Source organism: Neopsephotus bourkii, unplaced genomic scaffold (assembly GCF_033783945.1).
Source record: "Neopsephotus bourkii isolate Nb327-2 ecotype Australia unplaced genomic scaffold, CSIRO-AGI_Nbou_v1 NB_947, whole genome shotgun sequence".
Classification (NCBI taxonomy): Eukaryota; Metazoa; Chordata; class Aves; order Psittaciformes; family Psittacidae; genus Neopsephotus; species Neopsephotus bourkii.
In genome coordinates this window covers 211,150-238,778 of record NW_026901441.1, presented here as the reverse complement: position 1 = coordinate 238,778, position 27,629 = coordinate 211,150, and the positions used below count along the sequence as shown (strand labels likewise).

Sequence of the window (27,629 nt, the reverse complement as noted above, 5' to 3'; positions counted from 1 at the left end):
GCTTTCTGGGCTGCAAGTGCACACTGCTGGCTCATGTTCATTTTCTCATCAACCAGCACCCCCAAGTCCTTCTCCGCAGGGCTGCTCTGAATCTCTTCTCTGCCCAGCCTGTAGCTGTGCCTGGGATTGCTCCAACCCAGGTGTAGGACCTTGCACTTGGCATGGTTAAACTTCATGCGCTTGGCATCAGCCCACCTCACAAGCTTGTCAAGGTCCCTCTGGATAGCGTTCCTTCCCTCCAGCGTATCAACTGAACCACACAGCTTGGTGTCATCGGCAGACTTGCTGAGGGCGCACTCAATCCCACTGTCCATGTCAGCGACGAAGATGTTAAACAAGACCGGTCCCAACACCGATCCCTGAGGGACACCACTCGTTACTGGTCTGCAGCTGGACATTGAGCCATTGACCACAACTCTTTGTGTGCAGCCATCCAGCCAGTTCTTTATCCACCGAGTGGTCCATTCATCAAATTGATGTCTCTCCAATTTAGAGACAAGAATGTTGTGTGGGACAGTGTCGAACGGTTTACACAGGTCCAGGTAGATGACATCAACTGCTCTACCCCTGTCCATCAGTTCTGTAGGCCCATCATAAAAGGCCACCAAATTGGTCAGGCAGGATTTCCCCTTAGTGAAGCCATGCTGGCTGTCACCAAGCACCTTGTTGATTTTCATGTGCCTTAGCATGCCTTCCAGGAGAATGAGCTCCAAGATTTTGCCAGGCACAGAGGTGAGACTGACTGGTCTGTAATTCCCCAGGTCATCCATTTTCCCCTTCTTGAAAATGGGGGTTATATTTCCTTTTTTCCAGTCATCGGGAACTTCACCTGACTGCCATGATTTTTCAAATATGGTGGCCAGCAGCTTAGCAACTTCATTTGCCAGCTATATAGGTTTGTAAATGTAAAAACTTCCTCATAGAGGATCTAATCTGAGGTCTGTGTAAGTCCTTGGAAAGACTTCTGATAATGCCAGTGCAGTTAGGGTCCAGCTGTTGCCTACCTGAGAGAAATCTCTACTGACCCTATATTTTCCACATAAGCAGATGCACAGCATTTCTTTTTAGTTTTAATAGTTTGGTCAGTTACTGAGCCGTAGGTTGCTCTGGAAAATATAGTGGAAAGGTACTTATAAATCCTCTAAGTGTGTAACTACGAACGTTGATGAAGACTGTTTTCTAGCCAGGCAGTGGTCACATTGTATGTGGTATGTCATCAGTGGGTGTGACCAGTGCTTGTGTTTTATGTGACTGTATGTACTTTAACTCAAAAGTGCATGAAGGAGAGCGGGAAAACTACTACTGCAGCAATGAATTGATTTTTCCAGCTTACATATCAGGGTGAGATTTGGTTCTTTGTGCAAATAGAAGCTTCACTGTGACATTTTACAGGTGAGACCACTCAAAGGCTCTTCATGGGTTCAGGTTCTTCCTCCCCCCGTGGAAACTTGAATGCTTCTAACCAGACATTGGTAGAGAGGCTGTTTGTCTTACTCCCGCATGAAAAAAATTATCCATTCGCTTCATGATTTATCCAAACTCAGGTTATGAGCATTGTTATCACAGGATAAGGAAGTGTAAAGGCAGGATGGTGAGAGAGCTGCAGACACACCTTTGTTGATTGTGGTTATTATGTACCACTGGCTGAAGAATCTGAGCAAACAGAAAACAAGGCAATTTAGTTGAAACTTGGGAGATTTAGGGTACACATAGGAAGGTATTGTTAATGTGGAAGGCATAACAATTTGGTTCAGTCTTCTGCAAACAAATTGAAATCTTTTCACTGATTGCAGTCTTCACAGATAAGATTGCATTATGTTTTTAGCAATGAGGTAAAGTTTGATCTGATACCAGTTTGTTCAGATGTAGTTTTTGGATGAAAAACATAATCCTAGTGTATATACAGAGAGGATGAACAGTTGAAGACAATAAATTGTGAGAACTTAATATTAACCTTACTATATTTTCTATATTTCACTGAATAGAGAAAAAATGTGAGATAAGGAAAGCTACTTTCTCAAAGGCTTTTGAATTTTGAGCTTTCTCCATTTTGCCATTTCAACCCTACTCACTGAAATTAACTCAGGATCTTGGGAAGCTACTTTCTCTGTAATTTGTAGCCTTGCCAAGCATTTAATTTCTGCAAATGAGTTGGTAAAATAAAATACACAGAGCTGCAGTGCCACAGTTTACCTGGGAGCAAACTGTTTTTTCTGTCTGAATCAGTCTGATGTCCATTTACAGTGAAGCACATGGAGCTAATCCCATTTATGTTGTCAACATTAATGTGTTTGCTGTTGCTCTGTGATTTTCATACTGAATGTACTTGGAAGATACCACTACACAGATTTATCAGAGGAAAGGCATGATGGGGCTGTAGATTCAGACATCTAAATTCATGTATTTACATGTAGAGTCAGGATTTGGTTGCTTAAGCACAGACATCTAGTGTTTTCAAAGAGGCCACTGAGTATTCAAGGTGTCATCATGGGATGTGGGCATTTCAAAGGTCCTGTGGCAGACCTGTCCCTTTCTGGAATGGGAGCTGAGGGTCAGACAGTGTGCCGTGGGACATCCCAAGTGGTTCCAGGTGCCTTGAGGTGACTGAGTCTCATCTCTGTATCTGAGTTAGGCGTCTGAACTCAGCTTACAGAAAATCAGTTGCGCCAAAAGAGTGTGGTTTTAAGCTACTCTTCCTGGACTCCTGAAGCCTGCTCCAGAAGGAAAAGTTATGTGTCGTTGTCTGGCAGCACCACTGGACATGTCTTGGATACCTTTGAACACCTCAAATGGCACTAAGTGTCAGTGTTTATGTAATTGAATCCCACCCACAGCCAGTATTGTCAGTGGAGCCTGTAGGACTGTTTTTTTGACCACCGCTTGGATTTTCTGCTTTATGGTGAGCCGAAGTGCTCTCTAGCCTCCATTATTTCTTCTAACTGTGTGGTGGGAGCTTAAAAACGGAACTGAAACGTGGACAACTAAATGTAAGTAACTTAGGTGTGGAGTTGAGTTCCACCTCAAGTGTTTGTAGTAGGGGTATATTGATGAAGGAAAAGAGTAAAACTGTTTATTTCAAACAGAAATTCTGCATTGTCATCTGCTGTAGTGGAGATGAGGTGTATTAGAAATAATTTAAGTAGATCACTCTTCCTCTCTTCAGTACCCCGGGGAAAGCTGGTGCTGTATTATCCTATTTGTTTCCTTCTTCATTACCCATGCACTTATTATTTATACCCTTTTCTGTATTGATTTCACTGTGGAACACTTGTAAGCTTTGAGAGCTGAATAATTCTCCCCAAGTAACCTTTCCCTAAAGACGTTACATGCAGTGTTGTGCATTGATAAACTCCAGATGTGTTTCTTTTACTGCCCTCAGCTGTAGAAACTGGTGTATCCTTGTGCCTGAAGAGATTGGTGCTTGTATTCTAAAAGCTGGTCGAAATGACAGTGGATCCTGATGCTGACTTCCTACCAGTCCAAGGATCTGATGTGTTAAGAGAGCAAGAGAGCAAAATGAATGCTGTAGTATTTTCCCAAAGGTCCTAGGAAAAGCAAATCCAGAGTCTTAATTATAGCAAATTAAGCTAAGAAAATGCTTAGTGGCTGTAAATATCAGTGTATAATTTAAACCAGTGCTGTTTTTTACCTTTTTCTAGATTAAAATCTCTTGGAGCAAGGATAAGGTCAAGCCATCTGAGAAAGTCTCCCTTAAAATCAGTACAACAGAACCAGGATCAGTAATTGGACTTGCAGTTGTTGATAAAAGTACAAAGCTTCTAGGAGAAGCTAGTGACATAACAGAAGATTCTGTAAGTGAATGAGAGAAAAGGTTTCATTATTGTGTGTTTGAAAGATATATGTTTGTGGAAAAGTTTATGTTCTGAACGAGTAATATTCTTTGGGCAGGATTTTTAGCAAGTATTTTTTACTTGTTCAACTAGTTTAGGAACGTAAGTGGAAAAGACAGTAAGGCATGCAAAGTGATAACCCCAGCATTTCTAATTCCAATTAATATTTGATTGTTTTTATGTTGAGAAACTGGTCTGTTACCACTTGGCAGTTTCATCATTCAGGAAAGACAAAAAAGCCAGAAAAAAACTACTGAATGGTTTGTTCTTTGTGCTCTTTAAAATTAGCAATATGAAATAAAGAAATAATTTTTTTTTGAAGAATAAATTACTCATCTTTTTGAATTCCCTTTATTTGCAGAAGCTCTAGTGCTTCAACAATTTGGGAGAGCTTGCAATATGTGTCATTTCTAAAGTGCTCAAATGACATGGCCTGAGTGCCATAGAGTATCAGTGGGCTGTAGGCTCCTATTTTAGGCTTATATAGTCTTGGTCACTCTTCCATTGATTATGAAACCTTTGCAGGCAAATCTCCTTCATCCTGTCACAGATTCTTTTCTATTTACCAAGGAGGGCTAAGCAAGCTGGTGCTTAAGGCATAGCTCTATGAATTAGCACCTACAACAGTGAAAGTTCTGAAAAATGTGAGTTTGCATTCACTCTTTGGATGATTTTGTTTGGTTTTTTTTTTTTGTCTTAGGTGTTCCATGAGCTGAATTTATACAGCACAGTGCAATATTTCCCACTGGTCAGAGGTTCTTTTGGTGTCTTTCAGGTACTTGTTCATTTATTTTTTTAATTCTAAGCTGGGGTGTTTTACTGCTTAGTGATTTGCAAATTGCTGCTTAGAATTAAATGCCCTTTTTAAAGTCTGGGATTGTAGACAATATACTGTTTTCATGGCTTATATGATTTTTAAATTGAGAAATTTATCAACATATAAATAATCTGCAAAGAAATATGTTTATACTTTCATAAATTTGGATTGCTTTGTGCTTGATATTGCCTTCCCTCAAAAGTTTTCAGTTATTAAATGCAATACTCAGATGATCTGTTTTGTTGGTTCCTTGCTTTAGTTCTGTAATTGCTTTATGACTTTATTTTCTTAAAAAGAAATAAAAAAAAGGAAAATAGATAAGCACTGCTGATGTCCTGAACGTCCTGTATTGAGATATATCGTATAAATTTTATCCAGAAATGCAGCCTTTGGGTATCAACTGATGCAATTCTTGAGGAGGATAAGGAACATTTTCTTTGTAAGTAATAAAATAAGTTGGCCAAATCTAATTTACTTAGTGGGGAAGGAGGTCTGTGGGTTAGAGCCCCTGTTAGGTCTTTTTGCAATACTGTGTACAGGCTGCATCCAGCCTTACAGACTATTACCATTTCCAAGGCTCAGGACATACAAAATGCATATGACTACTATTTAAAAACCGTACTTTTTGCTGCTGTCCTGAACACCACTACTCCTGCAAGGCCTGAGGGTGGACGGAGTTCTTGTTTGCAGTTCCAGTTGATATATGCTGCAGTGGTTTGTTCTGTGTAGGCATATTACACCAGTTCCATAAGCACTTCAGGAAGGCCAGGTGGAAATTTAAGCTTGTGTGAAACTTTTTTTATTAAAAAAAAACAAAACTAAAACCCAAGCAAGAAAAAATAAATAGTTCCTAATGTGATGGGAGTAGTGTTTCCATGTGTAACAAAGGTATAGATTATAATCCAGACACTGTATTAATTTGACTTTTATTAACTCTACTAATTTGATTTTTGTTAAACCTAGATATTTGTAGGTAGGACAGTAATTTTTTGTTTTGTAGATGGTGGAATGATACCCATAGAGGATGGTTTTGGTGATGATATGCCAGTATCTAAAAATGGACCTCCTGATTTCAGCAATCTGTATGTGCGGACACATTTTCCAGAGACTTGGCTTTGGATCGACACTAAAACTAGGTAAGAGCTTAGAAGCAAATGGAAACTGATTTACATTTCCCGTTGTTATTTCGTAGTTTAGCGTTCTGCACTAGTGCTGAAGAACATAGCTTTAAAATGTAGTATTACTTACATTCTGCTACCACCTAGAGGCCACGAGTGAGATTGGAGACCCACCACATGAGGTGTTACACAACTGCACAAAATAGGGCAATGCCTGAGTGAAGGCCTTGTAGCTTCAGTAGAAACTAAATAAAAACCCTGGCGACAAAAGAAACTCTCATTCCTTTACAGATGGGGAGATAACAGATAGGGAGACCCAGTCTTTTTCTCTACAGTACATGAGAAGATGATGATTAGCCCAGAAAGAGAAACCTATTCCTGTCTGCACCTAATTCAGTAAGCAGTTCAAACAGTCAAATGATGGTGAAATCTGACCTGTGTTGTGCAGCACAAGTTTTCTTTCACAGTTGAGACGTTCAGGAAGAAACCTTCATCTGCGATTGTTTTAAAGGAAAAACAAAGTAAAAGTTGATTACATGTAATGTGATTAAGTGTAATTACCTTCAATACATGTAATTTAAAATAGTTTAATTTTTTTTAATCATTTTGATTCCATCACAAATTTTTTTAAATGATTAGGAAAAGAAGAACAGTTAATCAGCAGCTTTTCCTGCCAAGAGTTTGGACTTAATTTTTGATGCATTTTAAACATTTGTGTCCACTTACTGATGTCTGTAAGTGGATGCTTTTGAAAGCCTCTACCCTTCTGCCATCAGATCTGACACGGACACCACAATGGAAGTCACTGTACCTGATACCATCACATCCTGGGTAGCCAGTGCTTTTGTGATGTCTGAAAACAGCGGGCTTGGAGTGACGACTGCTCCCGTGGAGGTACCTTGGCACTAGACAATTCTCCTTTAAATGCTGGTAACACTATAGGTTATTACTGCATGCTCTATTTTGGTTCTAACAGCAGCTATCTCCTTATACTAGTAAAGGGATTGAGAAGCCATGTGTATTCAAACTGTAAAGAAAACATCATCACTGAAGACGTAGGTGATACTGTATCTGCCTCCCCTTCCTGCTCATGTAAATTTCTCAGTCACGCAGATGCTTGGGTGCCTATTTGTGTTGGAGCAGTTGTTTTATTAGAGCACTCTCAGGATATGCCATTTTCATATGTTGAAGCCGGGATTGACTGTCTGAGGATAGTGTGTTTCCATGTTTTCTTGGCTCTGCCAAGAGGGCTTTCCATGAGTTGATAGTACATGCAGGGACGTTTGTAAAGACTAGCTGGGAGGAGGTGGCTGGGATGGGAGAGGCATGTTGTCTGCTGGAAGGATCATGCCATTGCGCTGCTCTGCTAACACTTACCCAGGAGGGAGGATGGGAGAATTGCTTAAAGACCAGATTCTGCTCTTGCTTTAATTTATTTGTCAAAACCAGTCTTGAACTAAACATAGGTGTTACTTTTTGGGTGACTTAGCTTGAGGAGCACAATGGAGACTGAGAGCCAGTGGTGGGATGAGATGCTTCTTGCTGCCAAATTTCTGTCTTCTGAGGCTCTTGTGTTTCCAGGTGTTCAAGGAGTTTAGTGATTTAAGCTAAATTCATCACTCCTCAGCACTAACATTAGGTTAGATCTCTAACCTGAGATTCCCAACAAACACGTGCAGTTGTCCTAGGATCACTCTATATAGAAACAGCTACTTAGAGTTATTTAGCCTATTTAAAATAAGAATTATTTATGAAAGTGTCATTTAGCTACTATTTTATGTATGTTCATCTGAAGGTAGTTATCTCCTTCTATTCATTATGTAAAGACCTAGAGAAACTATATTTCTGAGACAACTCCACTTCAATGCCTAATGTTAGAGAGGTTGAAACTGCAGTACTGGGTCATAGATTACCAGCTTCATGCCAGGACTAGTGCAGGCATAGACTGGAGACAGGCATTTACCCATTTAAGTTCTATTCCCCTCAAATTCTTGGGGAGAGGCAACTTTTGGGATCCAAACTGAGATCTAGGTCCAGATTTCATAGTTGGCTGCTACACCAGACACAGAACATATGCTTTGAACATCCTGATCATAACTTCACCACAGAATTTGGAGCCTGACCTGGATTTTGCAGCTAAGGCTCCTTTGAGACTGGAATCATGATTCTCATTTCTTTCACTTGGCTTGGCAGAGATGGGAGAGAAAGAGGAATAGTTTTATGATTCAAACAGTATGAAAATATATCCTTGGCATCTCATCCTCAAACTTGAGAAGACTGAAAGTAGAACAGATGTTGAGATTTTAAACTATAATCACACACATGCACTGTTCAGTAATTCACCCTCATTGGGATGTTTAGATTGAGCCTGTAGTTCCATATGGCTGAAACACGTTAATCAGTACCATACAGAGAAGCAAACAAAAGAAATGCATGAAAACTGCAACAGGGAAATAAATAAGTGACATCTGTGTACTTAATGTAATTTACTGTTTGGCATCTTCTTTTTATTAGACTTCTGCTACACAGTGTGTCAATAATTTTGCTCTATCATATTTTGTTGTAATATACAGGAATATTCCTGAGTGTAAAACTTTAGGATTGCAATAGTGTTAGAGATAAGCAAAACAAACAAAAAAACCCAAAGAAAATAGCTACATAGGGAAAATCTCGACTAAGAAGTAGCCAAAAATTTTCCATCAGAATTTTTATTATGTCTAATATCTAAAGAAGTTTTTGACACTTAAAGCTTTAGCAAACTACTTTTCAAAGCTTTAAAAAGAAAACATTGGACTATTTGCTAGCTAGAAAGAAAGCTGAGGGTTTCTGGATCTGAAACTCAAACCACTTGGAAGAATTCTTTTAATGAAAAACAAAACCATTTTTGGTTGACATTTCAGTAATAAAGGATATTATGCTTCAGCCATTCGTATTTTATAGATGTTCATAAACAGTGAAATTCTGATAGCATTGAGCTTGATGAGAGCTTACCCCTGGCTTCTTAGAGCCAAGACTTAATCCAGGAATCTCTGTTCACAGATAAAAGTAACTGATTTCTGATATGTTCCTGCAGTTTTAATTAAGCAAAGATATATTTTTAGAAATATAACTAAAGAGCTTATACCAAAATTAGTCTTACAAAATAACACATGATTCTAAAGTGTCGATGAATTACAGAATTTAGATGAGTTAGTAATTTTGTATTCCAGCATGTGTATTGACATGGAGATAGGGCAGCTGACAGATTCTTGATCATCCATTACTTTAGCAGACAAAACAGTTCACAGTTAACCTTAATGAGGTCTCGGGACAGATCTCAGCTTCCAGTTTTGCCAGATTATAGACTTTTAGTCCTAGCAGCTCTCACCTGAATGGTACCCACAGAGGTTCAAATGACCACAAGCATCTTTGTCTTCTGCTTCAGCTCTGCAGCAATACATTTTTTTAACTGTAGCATACAAGGAAACATGTTCTGTCATCTGAATTTTAAAGTGATCAGAAGACAAGTTGTATAGACATTTTCTTTCTAGTATCTGATTGTAGGGGTTCACTGCTGATTTTGTTTTGCAGCTAGAAGCTTTTCAGCCGTTCTTCATTTTCCTGAACCTTCCATACTCTGTCATCAGAGGAGAGCAGTTCATTTTGGAAGTGAACATCTTTAATTATTTAAAAGAGGAAGCTGAGGTAAAATGTATTTTTGTACTTGAATGTTACTAAACACTGCAGGGTTTTCATCACTGGTGGAGACCATGTCTTTCTTTTGTGAGATGATATTTTCATCAGTGTGCAGACCATACAACTATTTCTCTATACACAAAAAAAAAGTTAGCTTATGAAAGCAGTTTTTAAAAATTAATGCTTTTTATTGCAAATGTTGTGTATTTACAGGTTACTGTGATCCTGGATATGAATGATGCTTTTGAAATCATTCTAACATCCAATGAAATAAATGCAACAGAAAATCAACAGTCTGTATCTGTACCAAGTGAAGATGGGAAAACTGTTCAATTCCCTATCAAGCCAAAACAGCTGGGAGAGATTCCCATCAAAGTGACAGCAATATCATCTGCTGCTTCTGATGCTATCATCCAGAAAGTTTTAGTAAAGGTAAACAGTCTGCAGCTTGGCTTGTTCTTGAAATAAATTGTTCCCTAAAATAGACAACAGAGTGCAGCAAAAAGGCTGCAATTGTCTACCTTGTCTGCAGTTTACTTGTCTGCCTCTTGCTCTTTAAGGTTGGTTTCAGGTCAGGTGGTTTTAAGTAGAAAACATGACTTTTTAAATAATTTCTCCTTTAAAATTCTTTAGATCCTCTTCTACAAATAAACATATAGACCAGTTCTACAGCAGAGAGTGTGTCAAATGCTTCTGAAAGCAAGGTGAAATTTACTTGTGCATCAGAGAACTGCTGGTACTACAGCTAGCTTAATAATCTGTGGAGAGTGAAACACATAACTGTGTTGTAGATAAGTGCAAACAATTTTTCCATACACCTGGCTTTAGTTCAAAGCCTATTTTATATGAATGTTCTTTTATTTTGCTATTGATGAAAATTTAGTCCCCAGACGTTCTCATAAAGCAGAAACTGGTAAGACTTGCCTAACTTTAGACATCTGATTCATGTTAGACTCCATTTCAGTGGAAGGTGGTAGATATTTGTACATCTCATCCTTAAAATAAATGCTTAAGACCATAGAATTGGAGAATGATTGAGGTTGAAAGGAATTAGACCAACATTCCTGCTCAGGGCAGGATCAGCTACAGCAGGAATCTTAGAACTCTGCGCAGTCAGGTTTTTAATGTTCCCAAGAAGAGGGCTTTCACAGCATCCCTGGACAGCTTGTTGTTTCAACATCCTCACAGTTAAAAAAGTATCCTTTTATTTGTGTGCACTGCCTTCTATTCTGCTACTGGGCACCACAGGGAGGAGCCTAGCTCCATCTTTCTTTGCACCCTTCCTTCAGGTACTTATACACATTGATGGTATTCCCCTGAGCCTTCTCTTCTCCAGGCCGAACAGGGACAGCTCCCGCAGCCTCTCCTTAGACCACTTAGAAACACTAAGCTGCAGGGCTGTGAGCTGTTTTCAGGTGGAGCCACTTACTGCCCTTTCTGTTGAAGTTCAGTTGTTGTGCAAAGTGAATAAAAGCCTGTTATACTAGGAAAGAAACCCATTTATTTCCCCTGTGTCAAGGACAGTTTTTCTCAAGGAAACATTGTAGAATCATAGACTGGTTTGGGTTGGAAAGGAGCTGAAAGACCATCTAGTTCCAACCCTCCTCCCATGGGCACGGACACCTTCCACTAGACCAGGCTGCTCAAAGCCCTTTCTAACCTGGCCTTGAACACTTCCAGGGATGGGGCAGCCACAACTTCTCCAGGAAACCTGTTCCAGTGCATCACCACCCTCACAGTGAAGAATTTTTTCCTATCAAATCTAAGCCTACCCTATTTCAGTTTAAAGCCATTGCTCTTTGTCCTGTCACTGCATGCCGTTTTAAAAAGTCCATCTCCAGATCTCTTATCACCCCCCTTTAGGTACTGGAACCTTCTCTGAGTTCTCCCCTGCACCTTCTCTTCTCCAGGCTGAACAAGCCCAAATCTCAGCCTGTCTTCACAGGAGAGGTGCTCCATTCCTCTTATCATCTTTGTGACCTTCCTCTGGACTTGCTTGAGCAGGTCCACATCCTTCTTATGCTGGGGAACCCAGACCTGAAAGCAGTACTCTAGGATTTTTCATGAGGAAATGAAACCTTTCTGGTCATGTACCTAACTTCAGTTTTAAGTCCTCCTTTTGTGTAACAGCCTGTAGAGTTGCAAACAGCATGAAAGGTACCACCTCCAACCTTGACATGTGCTTGGCCATGGAGCCAAGCATGGAGCTCTCTGGAATCAGAGATGCTGTCATTGATTTTGCAGGTGCATTTTTGTCATTGACACATGGTCTCGAGAAGCAAATAGTGAAGGTAGGTCTTTAATTGGGCAAGCCAATAGCTTAGGTTCTGGGTGTGTTAGTAAGCAGCACAAAATACCTGACATTGTTTTAGATCCCTCAGTGCGGTAAGCACACAACTCCTATCCTAATACAGTGATCTTGTCTTTATTTTAATAGGCTGAAGGATTGGAACAGACGTATTCTCAGACAGTCCTTTTGGATTTGACTGGGAATAAGCCACGATCAGTGTCAAAAACTTTGGATTTCACTTTTCCTTCTGATGTTGTAAGTGGGAGTGAGAGAGTGCAGGTCACTGCTGTTGGTAAGGATTACCTTATTCCTTTTCTATCTTTATTACTTACTGGTCAGCTATATTTTTTTAATAGTTTTTTGCCCCCTGGGCTTTTGTTGAACCCAGTATCTAACATGTGTGTTCATAATCCAGCTGCTTTCATCTTCTGCGTTGCAGGTGTAGGTGGTCTTTAAAGAACAGAGCAGTTGCTAGTAGTAACTAGAAGTAGTAATCTCTGTCAAGTACAGCAGGGAGGCTGGTGTCTAATAACCTGCAGGTTCTGGTGTCTAATAACCTTGCAGGAAATTTCTAGAGCTTTCAGGGACCCTTGCAAGATTTTGCTATAGGTTTTTAGGGAACTACATTTATTTTTATTTAAGTGATATTAATAGGTTGAATCATTAATTAAAAATAATTTAACATCATACATTAGACTAAGAATAGGAAGACCTTATGGATGGAGTGTGTTATTCCTTTATTTAATTTACACTATTATGGTATTGCTGTCCATTTTCAGAGTTACAGAGGGTGTCAGAGTTTAATAAAGAAGGTCCTTCAAAGCTTGCTAGTATCCTTTTTTAGTTCTGCTTGTCTTAATGGTGGCTGTTTGAAATTACTCCATAGTTGGAATGTAAGTAGGCACAAAGCTGATCACAAGATGAAGTATGTTTTCTACCTGTTTAGTGGGGTTTAGTACAAAAGTTCTTAATGTTGCATATTTTCTTCCAGTTTAGATGATACCACCCTTTATGTGTGAGGTATGCATTTATTTGCAACAAGCTTTAATTTATTTTAATGAAATTTTATATTTCAGGTGATTTACTTGGGCCTTCTATCAACGGTTTGTCATCATTGATTAAGATGCCTTATGGCTGTGGTGAACAGAATATGATCAATTTTGCTCCAAATGTTTATGTTTTGCAATACCTGACTAAAACCAGGCAGCTGAGAGAGGATATTAAATCAAAAGCTGTATCATTTATGAGAAAAGGTCTGTATGCTTAAAAGAAAGGTGTTAGACTTTTAAGAATTTTCACTAGTAAAAAGTTAATCTGTGACTCTGTATTTGGTATTTGAAATATTGCTCTATTGGTGTCATGAGAACTAGAAGAAAAGCCCATCTTCTCTTTATTTTCCTTTTCTGAGCTGACAGAATTAAAAAGCAAATGATTTTGTTTAGAAAGGCGAGTCTGCTCACAAAAAAACACGTTGTTTGTATATAGTTACTTTTTTCAGAGGAAAAACGTATTCTAGAATCTTTTGGAGCAAGTCCAGAGGAGGGCCATGAGAATGATCAGGGGGCTGGAGCACCTCCCATATAAAGACAGGCTGAAGAAGTTGGGGCTGTTCAGCCTGGAGAAGAGGTGGCGGCATGGAGACCTCATAGCATCCTTCCAGTATCTGAAGGGGGACTACAAGAATGTCGGGGAGGGACTCTTCATCAGGGACTGTAGTGATAGAACAAGTAATGGGTTTAAACTTAAGCAGGGGAAGTTCAGGTTAGATACAAGGAAGAAGATCTTTACTGTGAGGGTGGTGAGGCACTGGAATGGGTTGCCCAGTGAAGTTGTAAATTCTCCATCCCTGGCCCATGTTCAAGGCCAGGTTGGACAGACCCTTAAGGGGGTGACATGGTCTAATGTGAGGTGGTCCTGTCCATGGCAGAGGATTTGGGACTAGATAATCTTAAGGTCCTTTCCAACCATAACTCTTCTATGATCCTAAGGTAACTCATATGGATTTTCTAGGTGGTTATTGCTTCTCCTTTGGAAAAACCATGTGTGAGCAAGCAATTATGACCTCTGCTTGAGGCACAGGGGTTGAAAATTAGTCAGTGGGCAGAGTGAACCATATTTATCCTATGTGTGTATCTGCCTTCAGTGACACCATCCTATCCTGCCATGTCCTTGCAGAGGTCAAGGTGTGTTGGTTGTTCTTGTGGCTGGCTTTTGCCCACCCAAGTTTTAGATTTGGTCAGAAGTAAACTCAGTGTTGGAAATCAAAAGTTGGAAAATTTTAGTTGAAATTGTTGAATATTTTAATTGTGAAATACTCCAGGGCATCACAGAGTGTGGAGAATATAGTTAAACTATGCTTCTCTGTGCCTTTTGGATCAGTGTCTTAACTCCAGTATATCACTTTCCCATTGTCAATCTGCATGCCAAGAGCTGGGTTCATGGAGAGGAATGAGACCATCATGTGGGCTACACCCCTACTAAGCCACTATGATGACATTTTTAAATGTTGTTTACTCTCCTGAAGTCTTTGGCTTTTATGTGTTTATTTTTTAAGTTGTTGACATTTGCCTTGGAAAAGATACAGCCCCAAAATAAACTTTCCTTTCATCAAGATCCCAATTTTCTGTCAAAAGCAGTTAAATGATTTTTTTAAACCTTTCCTACTACATGCTCTAGTTGAAAAGTAAGGTGTTGGGGAAGAGATGTGCTATGTAGAAAGCTACTCTGAAGTTTGTAAACAGTCTACCTCTTTGAAGCCTGAGTTTTGCTACCATAGAATTCTGAAGTTTTCCACTAACATATTCGTTAGTTATTTCAAAGCAAATGAAAATTCTAGGATTAAATGTCACTTATATACAAAGCATTATGTTACTTAACTTGTTCATGAGACCTTGAATTTAGGTGCATGATTTTAACACTGTTAGGCAAAACCGTAAGTATGCTGACATATTTGTAATCTGAAGAAGAGACACAATCTAAAAAATACTGTTTTTTTTTTTTACTTTTTTTTGTAACAATTTCATTTTTTGCACTGATTTTTTTAAAAAGTTGAACTTTATCTGTAGTTTGAGATGTAACTTTAATAAGCTCTGTTTTTGAAAGGATTGTCATGAAGTTCAATTTAAAACAGACTTTATTTCACCTGTTAGAATTCAGTAAATATTTGAAAAAGGGACCTCAGAATCTGAAGTAAATATAATTAGTTTTAAGGCTAAATGCTTGTGAGAAGAAGGGACCATACAGGTGGCAGAGACTGCTGTATGTTCTTCTTTTATCAGTTTTTATTTACTTAGAACAAAAGCAAAGCAAAAGAAAAGTTGCCTTTTAAAAAAACCCAAACAACCCTTCAGTTGTGAGAATGACAGATCCTGTCTTGAAATCACTTCTTTAGAAATAAAAAAAAATCCTGGTCAGCCTAAAAACTTTGGTGTTAGACCCGAAGCAAACAATGAGTTTGAGCAGTATTTCCAAGCTATTTGAAATGTGAGACCCTCTAGTCTTCCACATATTTCTGAAGTCCTTTCCATCCTGATGAACTCCTCTTTCAGCCTTGTTCAGTGAGCCTCCTGCATCTCTTGGGTTCCAGCCAGTCCTCTGGGACTACTAGTATACATCTTCATAATAGGATCCTTCTTTTCCTTGCCTTTCCACTTGTATGTGTTGACATTTGAAGTATCATTTTTCATATCTGATTGAGTGTCCACTGGAACAAACACAGTAGTTCACAGCCCCCAGATCTCTTGTTCCAGCATTTCTACAGGCTCCCCTGTGGCAGATGCACGCGTGTTGAGAGACTTTTGTGAGACTGCAGTGGGGCTGGCATTAAGGAAAAAACCACCATACTGTAGGAAATAGCTGAGTGATCACTCCATTCTCCCTCTGGTTCTGCTCATCTTTCTTATCCCTCCTAATCTTAATAAATTATGAGATAAATTTTTCCCTATGTAAGGGCCACTCAGCAATCTTTGTTAAGCAGGCTGCTGGTCTTTGTTCAGTGCTTTTACACTACCAAAGGGGTGGTGATAATAATACTTACTGCTGTGTATTTCCCTTTCTGCTAAGAAGCAGAAAAAGCTCAGTTTCCAGGCCTTCCAGTCAGATATCTTTGAAGAGGAAGCAATCTATTTATATATACATATATTCATGTTCCTCAGAGCACATTATTTTGAGGCTTAAATTTGACAGTGACTTTTGTTTTCCTTGGTGATGCCACTCATTCCTTTATTCTTTCCACTCAAGAGTGCTTGATTCGTCAAGATCATTAACTGAAATGCCAGATTTGTCTGTACAGGAAAGATTCACCAGTTTTAATCATGTAAACAATAGCTGTCATGATAAATACATTGTAAGAAGCCTATACTTAAGTGGAAATTTGAATTTCAAACTCTTCTGAAGAGACAAAAACTAAACCTGATGCTACTGGGTTAAGAGGTCTTATGGGAAGGTGCACTGCTATACTGTAGCAATTAAGATTTGTATCTTTATATCTCTTCTACTTAGATTCTGACTAGGGTTTCATCTTACATTATACCTTAGATTGGGGATCAGACCATTTGATCCTCAGTAATTAAGGCTGTGGTTCACTCACTGTGTAGCTGTATACAGAATAGTATGTAAGCAGGTGATTAATTCTTTATCAGTAAAAACAAGGAACATTTTGCAGGGGAACACTTGTAGTTGTATGGACCTCACGGAACATATTTATAAATTTCTTAATTTGTGTAGGACTTAATGGTTGCCTACAGGTTTTCCTTCTGCCTGGCTGATTCAGCATTGTGTCTTTACCTCTCAGGTATAAATTAATGAATATACTTTCTTAATAGCCAAAATAGCCAAGGAAAAATACAAGGTAGAGGGAAAGAAGAAAAGATGTCTTCTGAAATGGTATAAATAGATACGATTATTGTTATGGCTAAACAAATGGCAAGCAAAACATAAGGGAAGGAAGATTTTAGATTTTAGAAACTACAGGGAGTAGCATATCGTAGGAAACTTTTAATTTCTAACATTAATGAACATTGGTTCTGCACTGAAGTCAACTATTAAGGATGCTGCTCGTGGTTGTGAGCTGCTAGTGAGCCCTTGGTGCACTTTTATTATAGACATTCAGCAGTCAGGAAAAAGCTGCGCTTGTTCTGCATACTGAAGAGTCTTTGCATGCATTTTAAATGGCTCCGTCTCAGGACTTCAGGATATTCAGGTCTTTTGATATTTTTCACTGGTTTTAGAGTAACCTCTTTCACCACTCCTGTTCGAATAACTAGTGCTTTGATTTGGGAAAAGCAAGCTGCTGAAAGAGTCTGGTTTTGAGCAGCATTTCTAGCTTTGCTGTACACTCTGCCCTTCCAGTTGGGAAATGCTTCATTTTTGCTTGTCCTTCCTTCTGCTGGAAAGATAGAGTAGTTCTGTAGGTGCACAGCTCCAGCTCCCCGAACTGATGAAGCACTGAACTATAGCTGCTACTTTGTTCTCTGCTCTTTGCTGCTGTGCTCCTCGAGCCATTGAGTACTGTTGTGAGCGTGAGCAGGAGCTTCTGGTTCTGCTTTTGTAGATGGATTTTTCATGTTACTGCTGTCGGTTTCTTATCATCTTCTGTGTGGCTTTGTGTGTTCCTGCATATTTGGGAGACTTTTTATTGAACACTATGTCAAATTTTGCCCTTCTCAACCTTAGAAAGTGCCTTGCTTCTCTTCAGCAGACAGTTTGTGCCAAAACCCACGAGAGGAAAGTTTTCAATACCCGTCTCTGCTTTTCCACTTCAGGCTACCAGAGAGAGCTGCTTTTCCAGAGAGATGATGGCTCTTTTAGTGCCTTTGGAAATGACGATCCCTCTGGGAGCACATGGTAAGTAGTTCTGCCAGATTCAATATGGAATTTAAGTATTTTAGATATTTTCCCCGCAACTAAAAATTTTTTGAGAAGCTGGTAAAAATTTCCATCTGTATTAGCCTTCTTCCTGGTTTTCATTAGTCATTCATTATGATTCTAAGGTCATTCTGCTGGATAACATGCTGTCAAAGCTATTATTAGGGCAAGGCTCTTTAATTTTGCAGAAGATGAATGATGCATTATTTCATCCAGAGAAATAGCTTGGTCTGAAAGTTTTTCTGTTGCTTTCCTCAAAGGAATGAAGAATAATAATTAACTGACTTTTTCTTCCAGTTGACTAGAACTATTTAGGGCTATGTGATCGTTAGTGCTTCAGAGTTCAGCTCGCTCCATACTGGAGACTAAAGAATGACTGAGGCATTTCCTAGGGGTTGAACAGAGTTACTGGTGCTAAAAATTTGTGCTACTTACCTCTCATACCTCCCTTTCTTAAGACTATAAATAGAGGTGAAAAAGCCTTTTTTTAGTGCTGAATTTCACGCTGAGAAGCATTGTGAGCATAGTAGTAGAAGTGAGATAGATAACAGAGACAAGTTCTAGCACTTCATTCAGCTAACCCAAGTTCAGTTAGTTTAAATATACTTGCGTGTATCAGTACACACTGCTGACTTTAAAGGGAACCATCCCAGTGACTGTGCTACTGATTGAGGCATTCCTTCTGGAGTCAGTGAGCATCTTTCATTGACATCAGCAGGATGTGCTTTTGACTCAGTGGGTTGGAAAATGAGTATAATTTATCTGACCTGGCAACTCTGGTACTTCAGTAGTGCAGCGACAGGTTACATGAATGTATATTTGGCAAAGAAGGGAGTCAAAGGAGAATTTGGGATTATTAGTAAAACAACAAAGGTTGTTTCAGTGATATAATTACGGGGAAAATGGTGGTAATTAACATCGTACTCATAACTGCATTACTTTGTAAATTACGATTTTTGCCATTTTAGCGCAGCAGTAGAAGCCAGGAGAGCAACGTTTGAATAAAGATGTACATGTGCTGGCAGACTTGGAGTCTATACTCTGTATTTATTTTTGAAACGTAACAGCTGCAAAAAGAGGCGATCTTTAGAAACAAGGACATAGTTTCATTTTTTTGTGGATTAAGTTTAGTCTACTTGCTTGTCTAGGGGAGGCACGTATTTTCCTCTGTGCTTGGGAGGTGTGTGTAGAACGCCTTATGCATCACAGTATTCATACATCATCTTAAACAGAAGAAGCTGTTAATATGTTGCTAATTTTGTTGTATGTGATTAACTTTCCCCCCAAGGTTGTCAGCTTTTGTATTAAGGTGTTTCCTTCAAGCTCGTCCATACATAGATATTGACCAAGATGTACTCACGGATACAGCTAAATGGATCATTCGGCATCAGAAGTTAAATGGAGAATTTCGTGAGCCTGGGAAGGTGTTACACAGTGATCTTCAAGGAGGCACCAATAATCCAGTCACTCTCACAGCTTACATCATGTCGTCCCTCCTAGGATTCCCAGATAAACAGGTATTGGAATTCATAAACAGAATTTATAATTACTGGAACACTTCATAAATTGCCACAGTACCTGGCAAACACTTAGTAGTTCAAGGAAATTGAAGGACATCTGATCAGAGACAAAATTTAAACTGATTTTGTTAAACTTCCCATAGCTACCTGAGATAATACAAAGTTGTGCTGTTGGCTTTTCAATTTTATGTGCCTTTGAAAAAACTGAAGGCAGTTGCTTTTAGTAAGAATATTGTCATGGCTTTAGTCCAAGAACTTGCAAAGAAATTTAGGGGGGAGCTATCCTTAGAGATGTTAGGTCATTCCAGTTGATTTTACTGCGATTCCTCACGTTCATAGAAGACAGTGCCAGATCAAAAGGCTTGCCTTTGAGGTGCATGTCTGTGACTCTGAAAGAGATTTTCAGTATTTTTGGGTTGTTGTCTGGTGATAGTAATGTTTCTGTACAAGTTTTTCTTTTAAATTCTAATGTTTCAGTAAATCACTTGCTGTACAATCTTCAATATAATCTTCATTTGCAGCATGCTTATGTCATCAAGAGTGCTACAAACTTTCTGGAAGATAAATTAGAAGAAGGCATTTCAGATAATTACACTTTGGCACTTGTGACATATGCATTGTCCTGGGCAAAAAGTATAAAAGCAAAGGAAGCACTGAATATACTGAACCAGAGAGCCGAACACCAAGGTACTGCACAACTATCTTATACAGTTGTATAGATGGACTTTTGTCAAATTTAAACATACTTATTATATATCTGCAGTTGCATATGGAATTAGACATGAACAGAACCATTATTCCGAATTCTGAATCTGTTTTGAGTATGGTATAGAGAATAAGCTAAGAACTTCCAAGACGGTTTTAATGAAAAGCGTCCAAAATAGAATGACAATTCAGAACAAAGCTAGGCCTTTCAGTCTCAATTACCATGTTCCTGATGGGGATGCCATGATGCTGCTGAAAAATATGACTTGTCAGTTCACCCAAGCTATTATGTACACTTGTAAGATCAGGCTGGTTAAAGAGAGATGGATGAGATTAGCTATTTGAGACTGGTTTCAATCAGGAGGGTGTTGGGTGGCAATTAGTTAAAATCAGTACCGAAGAGTTAAGGGATTTTCTGTAACACATTGTTGAGGTCTGTTGCATTTTCTCGAGGGACCCATCATCTCATGATGTTTAACCTGTTCCGAGTTTGGCATGACTGAATTTTATTCTTTGTTTTAGGGGAAGAACAAACCACATGGATGTAAGCAATTGAAGTTTGGGGCTCAAAATAGTAACTATCCTGAAAAATCTTGAGGAATTAATGTTGTAACTTAGTAACAGAGCCTCTGTCCTTCTGTGTTTACTGGGTTAAGACTTCCTTATGGTCACTTTTGGGAAGGGAGAAAATTGCTTTTTTGGAAGGCTTCACTCAAGAAAGAGGCTATTTAGCAGCTGTGCTGCATGAGATGCCTTCTCCAGTCCTGAAGAGAAAGGAGCAGGACAGTCTTTTCACAAAATGGCCTTTTCACAAAGGCTCTTTTATGTGGGCACTTTGAGCTGACAACAAAAGGAGCAATGTAAAGTTCACAGAAATCAATGGGAGTGACTGTTTGGACTCTAGCTTTTTTGTATCTAGATGCAGCCACTGCTGAGGAAATGCTTAAGTCAGTCGTTTATGTGACACATGCCTAAACATTAACACAATTTTAAAAAACCTGGATAGGTACCATAAATAAGCATTAATTAAGTCTTTCTGAGAAGTCCAAAGATGCCATTCTGTGGATCTGAGGTTATTATTGGTTCCTTCTGCAGGAGAATTTCGTTTCTGGATAACACCTGCTTCTGAAATTTCTGATTCATGGCAGCCACGGTCCATCGATATTGAACTTGCAGCATATGCTCTGCTATCGCACTTTCATCAAGACAGATTAGCAGAGGGTATCCCTATTATGAAATGGTTAAGTCAGCAAAGAAATCACCTTGGGGGATTTTCATCTACTCAGGTAGTATCTTGTCTCAAGGGGCTTTGTTATACTTTCTAAATGAGCACTGTATATTAAAAAACAAATTAAAAAGGGATTTTTTTTTTTCATTTTTACATAAAAATTACTGTATTTTGTTTTGCTGTAATAACCTTGGCTATGTGCAGGCCTGCCTTCTTTGTGGTATTGGCATCTTAAACCTGGACTATCAGTTCTACTATTTTAGCAAGTGTAATAAAAAACAGAATTAGAGGGTCACCTTGATTATATAAAATAATAATAACAAAATATCTTAAATGAAGAAAGTGATGCCCATGGAAAAATAATAAATCAGATTTTTCCAAGTATCTGTGCTTGCTTTCTTTCCAAGGAGAGAAACCTCTTTCTATTCTTTCCAATTGTGGGTCCTCAAACTTCTGAAATTAAGATAAGAAATGGGAGTATGTTTTAGAGAAATGTCCTAACCTAGTGCCTCTGTTGGCAGTTGGTCTTAATAATGTACTTTGTCCTCATTATTGCATAAATTTTTGATGGGCCATGAAATTTGGAATATCTTCATTATCTCCAGGAGGTTTCCATGTTATTGAAACCACATCTTGTACTGTGTGGTGGCATCCAGAAAGTCTATATAGTAATTTGGATTGCATTAGTTTAAACTAGCTTTTAAATTAATTGCAAATGCTGGCCACAGTAAAATGTCATATTTCATCATACTGCTTGGTACCAAGCTGTACAGGCTATCCTTCATTATTTTCCAATGTTTCTTGTATTGATCTGAGAGGAATTAGTTCTACTAAATAAAATGCAGCAACCAGCCTAGTTCCCCTGCGTTTCTCATATTTTCATAGTATGTTGATTCTTGCTTATTATTTGAAGAGGCTGATTGAAGCACTATATGAGTTTAAAAAGCTTTTCTCTATTCTCCAGAAACCATTTTTACTTGAAAGTTTGAAAATCCATCAGTGTACCATTTACTCCTGAGTGTGAAGTTAAGAAATGAATTTAATCTGTTCTTCCATAGTCTAAACTGTTTTGATTTCAAAATTACGCCAGTGTCTCTTAGGATGGCATTTTTATTTTGTGGAAATGACCCCATACTTTCTGTTAACTTCTGAGATTACTTAAAAAAACATGTTGGGAATGTTTTCTTCCATGAATTTCTTACATTAGAAATGTAATGTATTGTTAAACAATAAGGAGGAAAGTAATCAGTTGCATGTGCGATGTTTTGTAAGTTAGGGTGTCTAACTCACTGCAATTTGTGTATGTGGTGTAACTTATTACAAATTTGCAATCAGTATATTTTGTTTTATAATGCTTTTAATGTTTGGGCATAAAATGTGGATATTTATTATTTACAGGAATACAAGTTGTACAAAAAATAATGTATATAATGAAAGTAGATTTAAATCATAGGGAAGAGTAGCAAGATCTGCAAAGCCTGTGTTGCTGGGCAAGAGAGGCCTATGACTATGGGTTGAGACCATATTCTGAAACTTTTCAGGCTGTGTATTGGACACAGTGTTGTCATGCTGAGCTGTGCAACTCATGCTTCAGCTGTGAATGTTTCTTGGTGAAAAGCCATCTGCTTTAGAGCATGACAAGGGGATCATTTATCTTCTCTGTAGGTGGTTCTTTGCCCTCTTGATTTTCACCTGTGTTTCTGGGAGTCATTTGAGCCTAGGATGTGGAAGAGCTGTGAAGTTACCTTCAGCAACGGCAGATAGCTTTTCTAGACATCTTGAACTCTTTCTGAATTCAGGGCGAGAATACAAATGTGAGAAATGTAAGCATGAGAATATAATTATAAGGACTTGGAAGAGGCACTTCAAGTGTTCAACTTGTGTTGCCATCCCTCTTCTGTGCTGGGATCCTTCATGGCAGTGGAATCCCAATGGGGATGTGGGGGTGGCTGCATGAAGACTCCAACATAATCAACAAATAGGACAATGCAGAAATCATGAGTTCCCCAAGGCATAGCCTATATGCAAGTATTCACTGTTTATTACAGAAGGATTTATTTATCCTAACAGGACACGGTGGTGGCTCTGCAAGCCTTGAGTCTGTTCGCAACTCTAACTACTGCAGGCAGAACAGAAATGGATTTAACAGTGACAGCACCTTCTTTGAAAATACCAGAAATATTTTCGATTGATACTCGAAACCGTTTTCTGCTTCAGACCAAGGAGGTACTGTAGAAAGTGAGGAAGATTTCATAAAGTTTGATGACTGAAAGTACTTTGAAAATACTGATTTACTCATCTTTCTTTCAGCTTGACCCTGTACAACCAATGACAATTACAGTGACAGCGGATGGAACAGGATTTGCTGTCTTTCAGGTATGCAGTGTAGTTATTTTGTCCGATGGGCTGGCTTTTTAAGTACTGCTGGATGATTGACAGTTTTGGGGCACTTCCATGGGCCAGAGCCATATCAAACCAGGCCTGGTCCTTCTGTAGGAATGCAGTGTCCATTTGCATGACAAAGGACTGCAGTGGCATGTCTGCAGGCACAAAGGTCAGAGTAAAAAAGGCATGTGGACCAGGTAGATATGCTTCATTGGAAACCTGAGGTATACCATAATAAGGTGCAGATCAATACAGAACTAATTACACTACTAGTTATTAGACTTACTTTCCTTTTGTTGAAGTAGAATATAACCATAGTGCAAAACCTGAAAACGAGAGTATTGCAGTCAGGTTCTTCAGCAATTTTTAGAGTGTTCTGAAATAGTGTGAAAGACTAGAGTCAAAGGATCCTGCAAACTGTCAACAGTAATAGATGCTTCACGTCAGCCAGCAGTGGGGCATGGCAAAGAGTAGAAAGCAATATAGTGACTGTGTTTCGGTAGTAGAAATTCAAAGAACTTTACTTATATTTAAACAAATTAATCTGGGATAAGCACATGCAGTATTTAGAACTAGCAAAACATAAATAGCCTTTTCAGCTGCTTGCTCTTCAGCCATAAGAGATTGTGTTCTGAAAAAAATTCTGCCTCCAAGATTTTTCCTGACCCCATGAGAAGTATCCTGTGTGAAAAAGACAGTATTGGAACTCATTTGATGTGGCCTTTAATGGGTCTTTCTTCCCTGTTGTTCTCTCCATGATAGTAGCTAAGAAACACACAGGAGAAAGAGAAGACCTTTGAAAAGCTACAGATAATACAGAAATATTAGTCTCTGAGCATGACAAAGTCATTTTATTGGAAGTATATAAATAAACTCATGATTGCTGAATCTTACCATAAAACCAGACAGAGCTCCTGCTAGAGTCCTTATAGTCGCACTCAAGAAAACTGAACTTAGGCTGACTTCAATAATCTTGAAGTTTTGTGCCAGGTCAGATTCCATCTCAGGTTCCTTTCAACATGACCTTTACTTCAGTGTTCTTATATCTGGCAAACAAGGAAGCATGGTGATGGTAAATATGCTTTTGGACAAAAGACCATTTGAAAAGAACCTTCACAGATACCTCTCAGCAGTGAATAGCAGTGAGATACCCCTCATTCATTCAGCATCAGTCTGCAAAACCCAGAGTGCCATAAATCATGTCCTATGTTTATTAATTCCCAGAAGTGCCAACGAAGTTTACAGCAAAGTCAAAAGTTTCAGAGGATACTGTAGACTGAGACCTGCTGGCCAAGATAGGCATGAACATCTCAGCAGGATTGCATTCACACATCTGTGGTTTCAGTGTGTGAGTGTATGTGGAATGTATCAAAGTGGGGTTCCAGAATAGTTAAGCTACTTAACTTAATCACTGTTGAGAAATACTCCCTGATATTAAGTCAACCGATTTGTCAGATCAGCTTATCAAAAACTTTTCAGCAAATTGTTTCTTGCTGGAAGATGCTGATTTATTGAAAGGAATGCCTTTTGTGAAAGCTTATTGGTTCCAATTACATTTTTGCCAGCAGGAAACTTTCACATCCAAACCAGCATGTCTGGTGAAGACTGAGCAGAAGTCTTCCATCCAGAAGAGCCAGTAGTTGACTCTGTGGGTAGAAGACTTTTTGGTGGTGTGTAGCACTATAGGTTAAGTTCCTTGTTTGTTGTCTGAACATGCAGATGTGCTCCCAAATGACTGGTGTTCAGGAACCAACTCCGGATTATTTTCTTCTGTTGCCTTTTTTCATGCAGCTTCCTGAGTCAGAGGTGCTGTGACTTGTTTCAAAATTTTGTCCTTACTACAGTGGAGTAGCTTCTTCAAACCTTTTATTTGCTGGGATCAGTTCTTTCCTTTTGCTTCTTTTAGCAGGTCTGGTATTCTAAAAGACAGAGCATTGATACCATTTGAATGAGATTTCTCTTTTTCCCAGACACAAGCTAGATCTGGGATGCATTTAATAAATCAGATAGCATATGACAAGGCGATCACATTTCTTCAGCTGAGTTTCATTGTTTTAGGCCCGCCAAAGTACAGTGGTGAGATTCACTGTTCTGGGATTTGACTTTCTGGCCAAAGTAGCATGTCAAAACAGTAATTCATTTAAGTATCACAAAACACAAGATTCGGTCCATTAATGGAAAAAGTTGCTTTCCCAACAGAATGGATTCTTAGAAAAAAACACCTTATTTTTTTGTGAAATCTCACTGCGTGTGCGAGTTGGCAGTGTATTCATACTTGACCCTGCAGGATCTCAGAAAATTTATTTGTTTTGGATAGTATAATTGGAAAAGCAGACATTTAATTGTAGTTTTGTGGCCTTAGGGACAAAGTCTTCTAGTTCATCCGTTCATTATGTGATTATACACAATGGATGACTCAAGACACTGACTCTACAAGGGGAAAGACAGGATGAGTGTAAGGTTAAAGGTATATGAAAGATACTCTCCAGAGAAAGGAGTCAAAGAAGCCATCTTCCCTTGTTGAGCTGCTGAAAGTCTTGGAAGACAGAATTCTCTGCTGTCTTGAGTCGTTGTGGAATGGGCTTGGCCTCTAATTGGCATGGCCTGTGCCTTCTGGAGGGAAGAATGCCACTGAAATCCAGGACTAACAAGGGAACAGTGGGCAGGCTAAAGGAGTGTTGGTATGGGCAAAGTGGATAGGTGAACAAGATATTGATCTCCTGGTCATGTACAGAGAGGAAGTGAGGGAAAAAAATGGGAATCAGTTGTTACTCTTTACTGAAAAGCATGGACTGGGTTTTTTTTCAACTTGGTGTATTTTTACTACACTTAGTAAAATGCAAGAGACTAAATGTTGTCGTGATGGTACTGAAAAAGGTACACTTTAATATAAAAGCACACATACTTCTCCATTACAGTTTGAGCAGATACTGAGTCAAAAAGGGAGAGAAAAATATTGGAGATTATTTCATTGAATTTGTGTCCTCAATCAAGCACATATGTGCTGCTAGTTGAAGAACAAAAAGAAAAGGATAAAGAGATATGGATTAAGGCATTATAAATGAGTGACGTTTTTAAAATGTAGTGCTATTGATTGGGTCAGATACTATTGCAAGCACCTCTGTCATGGTTAGCTTTTAGTTTTCTCTTGGGCCTTTCATGAGGACTGATTACAGTATAACAAGACTGGATCAGTTCTGCCTTTAGCTGTAGCAGCTGTTTCTTAAAAGGGTTAAGAAGAAATGCAGTTGCCCATTTTTGTTGACTTAATGCTAGTTTCTGTATAATAGCATTCTGTCCCCAAAGTAAGAGTGTATAATGAAGGAGGCTTTAATTATTTGTTACAAAAAAGATTTTTCCTTCATTGTCATGAGAAATCAAGAAAGGAAAGTCAAACCGTAACAGAGATAACTTATTCCATGAAAATACTAGCTGATTGACCTGTTTGGTATGTGGTTTCAGACATCCTGCCTTGGCAGTAAATTCCCATTCATTAGCTTTTTCTGGCAAAAGTTAAAACAGCTTTGTTTTTGTGATGACAGATTGTTGAGGCACCACCAGCTTGTCTTCACCAAACTTTCTGCATGCCTGTAACTGGCAGGCTTTCTAGATTGGCTTAATCCTTGGTACTGTCTTCTCCTGCAGAGCAGTTGTACAGGATAAATCTTCCCTTTTGCACCACGGTTATCCTGAGCGCCTGTACGGATTTGGCTCTGCACTCATACAGCATGCTAAATTCAGCAATGCACGCAGGGTAGAGCAGGGGAAATTGTGTGTGTATTAGTGAGAGACGTAGCAGCAAAAGCAAAAATTAGAAATTAAAGACTCTTCTGTTTGCACAGATTTGCTAGCCTGTAACTGTCTTGCTAACCTATAACTTGTATAACCCCCAGTCATATCTTTAAATTTGGACTGACAGTTTTCCCTTTGCTGCCAGAAACTGTAAAGGGACTGTGATTTTCCAGAAGCATTCTACATTTCCTTTTCCTTAGCCAAGCAAAGTGTATATTGAAAGTATTTGAACCACTTTCTAATTATTTTTCTACCAAAATCAAAGAAGTTTCCCCCCTGCCTTGCCATATATTTTATCTTGATGACTAAGAGACATGAGGATTATTTGTTTGTATATTAAAACTGTTTGCAAACTTACTGTTCTGTTGGTAAAAAATCACTAT

General features: G+C 38.8%; 1 protein-coding gene across 2 annotated transcripts in view; it reads left to right on the top strand.

Annotated features, from left to right (window-relative positions):
• CD109 (CD109 molecule) overlaps positions 1–27,629 on the top strand; it is a 77,293-nt gene that overhangs the window by 36,981 nt on the left and 12,683 nt on the right. For both annotated transcript variants that reach the window (XR_009726291.1, XM_061358518.1), the window contains exons 14-28: positions 3,660–3,812; positions 4,552–4,626; positions 5,047–5,107; positions 5,669–5,804; positions 6,563–6,680; positions 9,357–9,470; positions 9,675–9,893; positions 11,899–12,043; positions 12,828–13,004; positions 17,514–17,595; positions 18,905–19,133; positions 19,658–19,823; positions 20,937–21,127; positions 23,140–23,295; positions 23,380–23,445. Coding sequence is in view for 1 of the 2 variants with exons in the window: in XM_061358518.1 (XP_061214502.1) it covers positions 3,660–3,812; positions 4,552–4,626; positions 5,047–5,107; positions 5,669–5,804; positions 6,563–6,680; positions 9,357–9,470; positions 9,675–9,893; positions 11,899–12,043; positions 12,828–13,004; positions 17,514–17,595; positions 18,905–19,133; positions 19,658–19,823; positions 20,937–21,127; positions 23,140–23,295; positions 23,380–23,445 (2,088 nt within the window). In the remaining variant the exon portion in view is untranslated. The remainder of the gene's footprint in view (positions 1–3,659; positions 3,813–4,551; positions 4,627–5,046; positions 5,108–5,668; positions 5,805–6,562; positions 6,681–9,356; positions 9,471–9,674; positions 9,894–11,898; positions 12,044–12,827; positions 13,005–17,513; positions 17,596–18,904; positions 19,134–19,657; positions 19,824–20,936; positions 21,128–23,139; positions 23,296–23,379; positions 23,446–27,629) is intronic.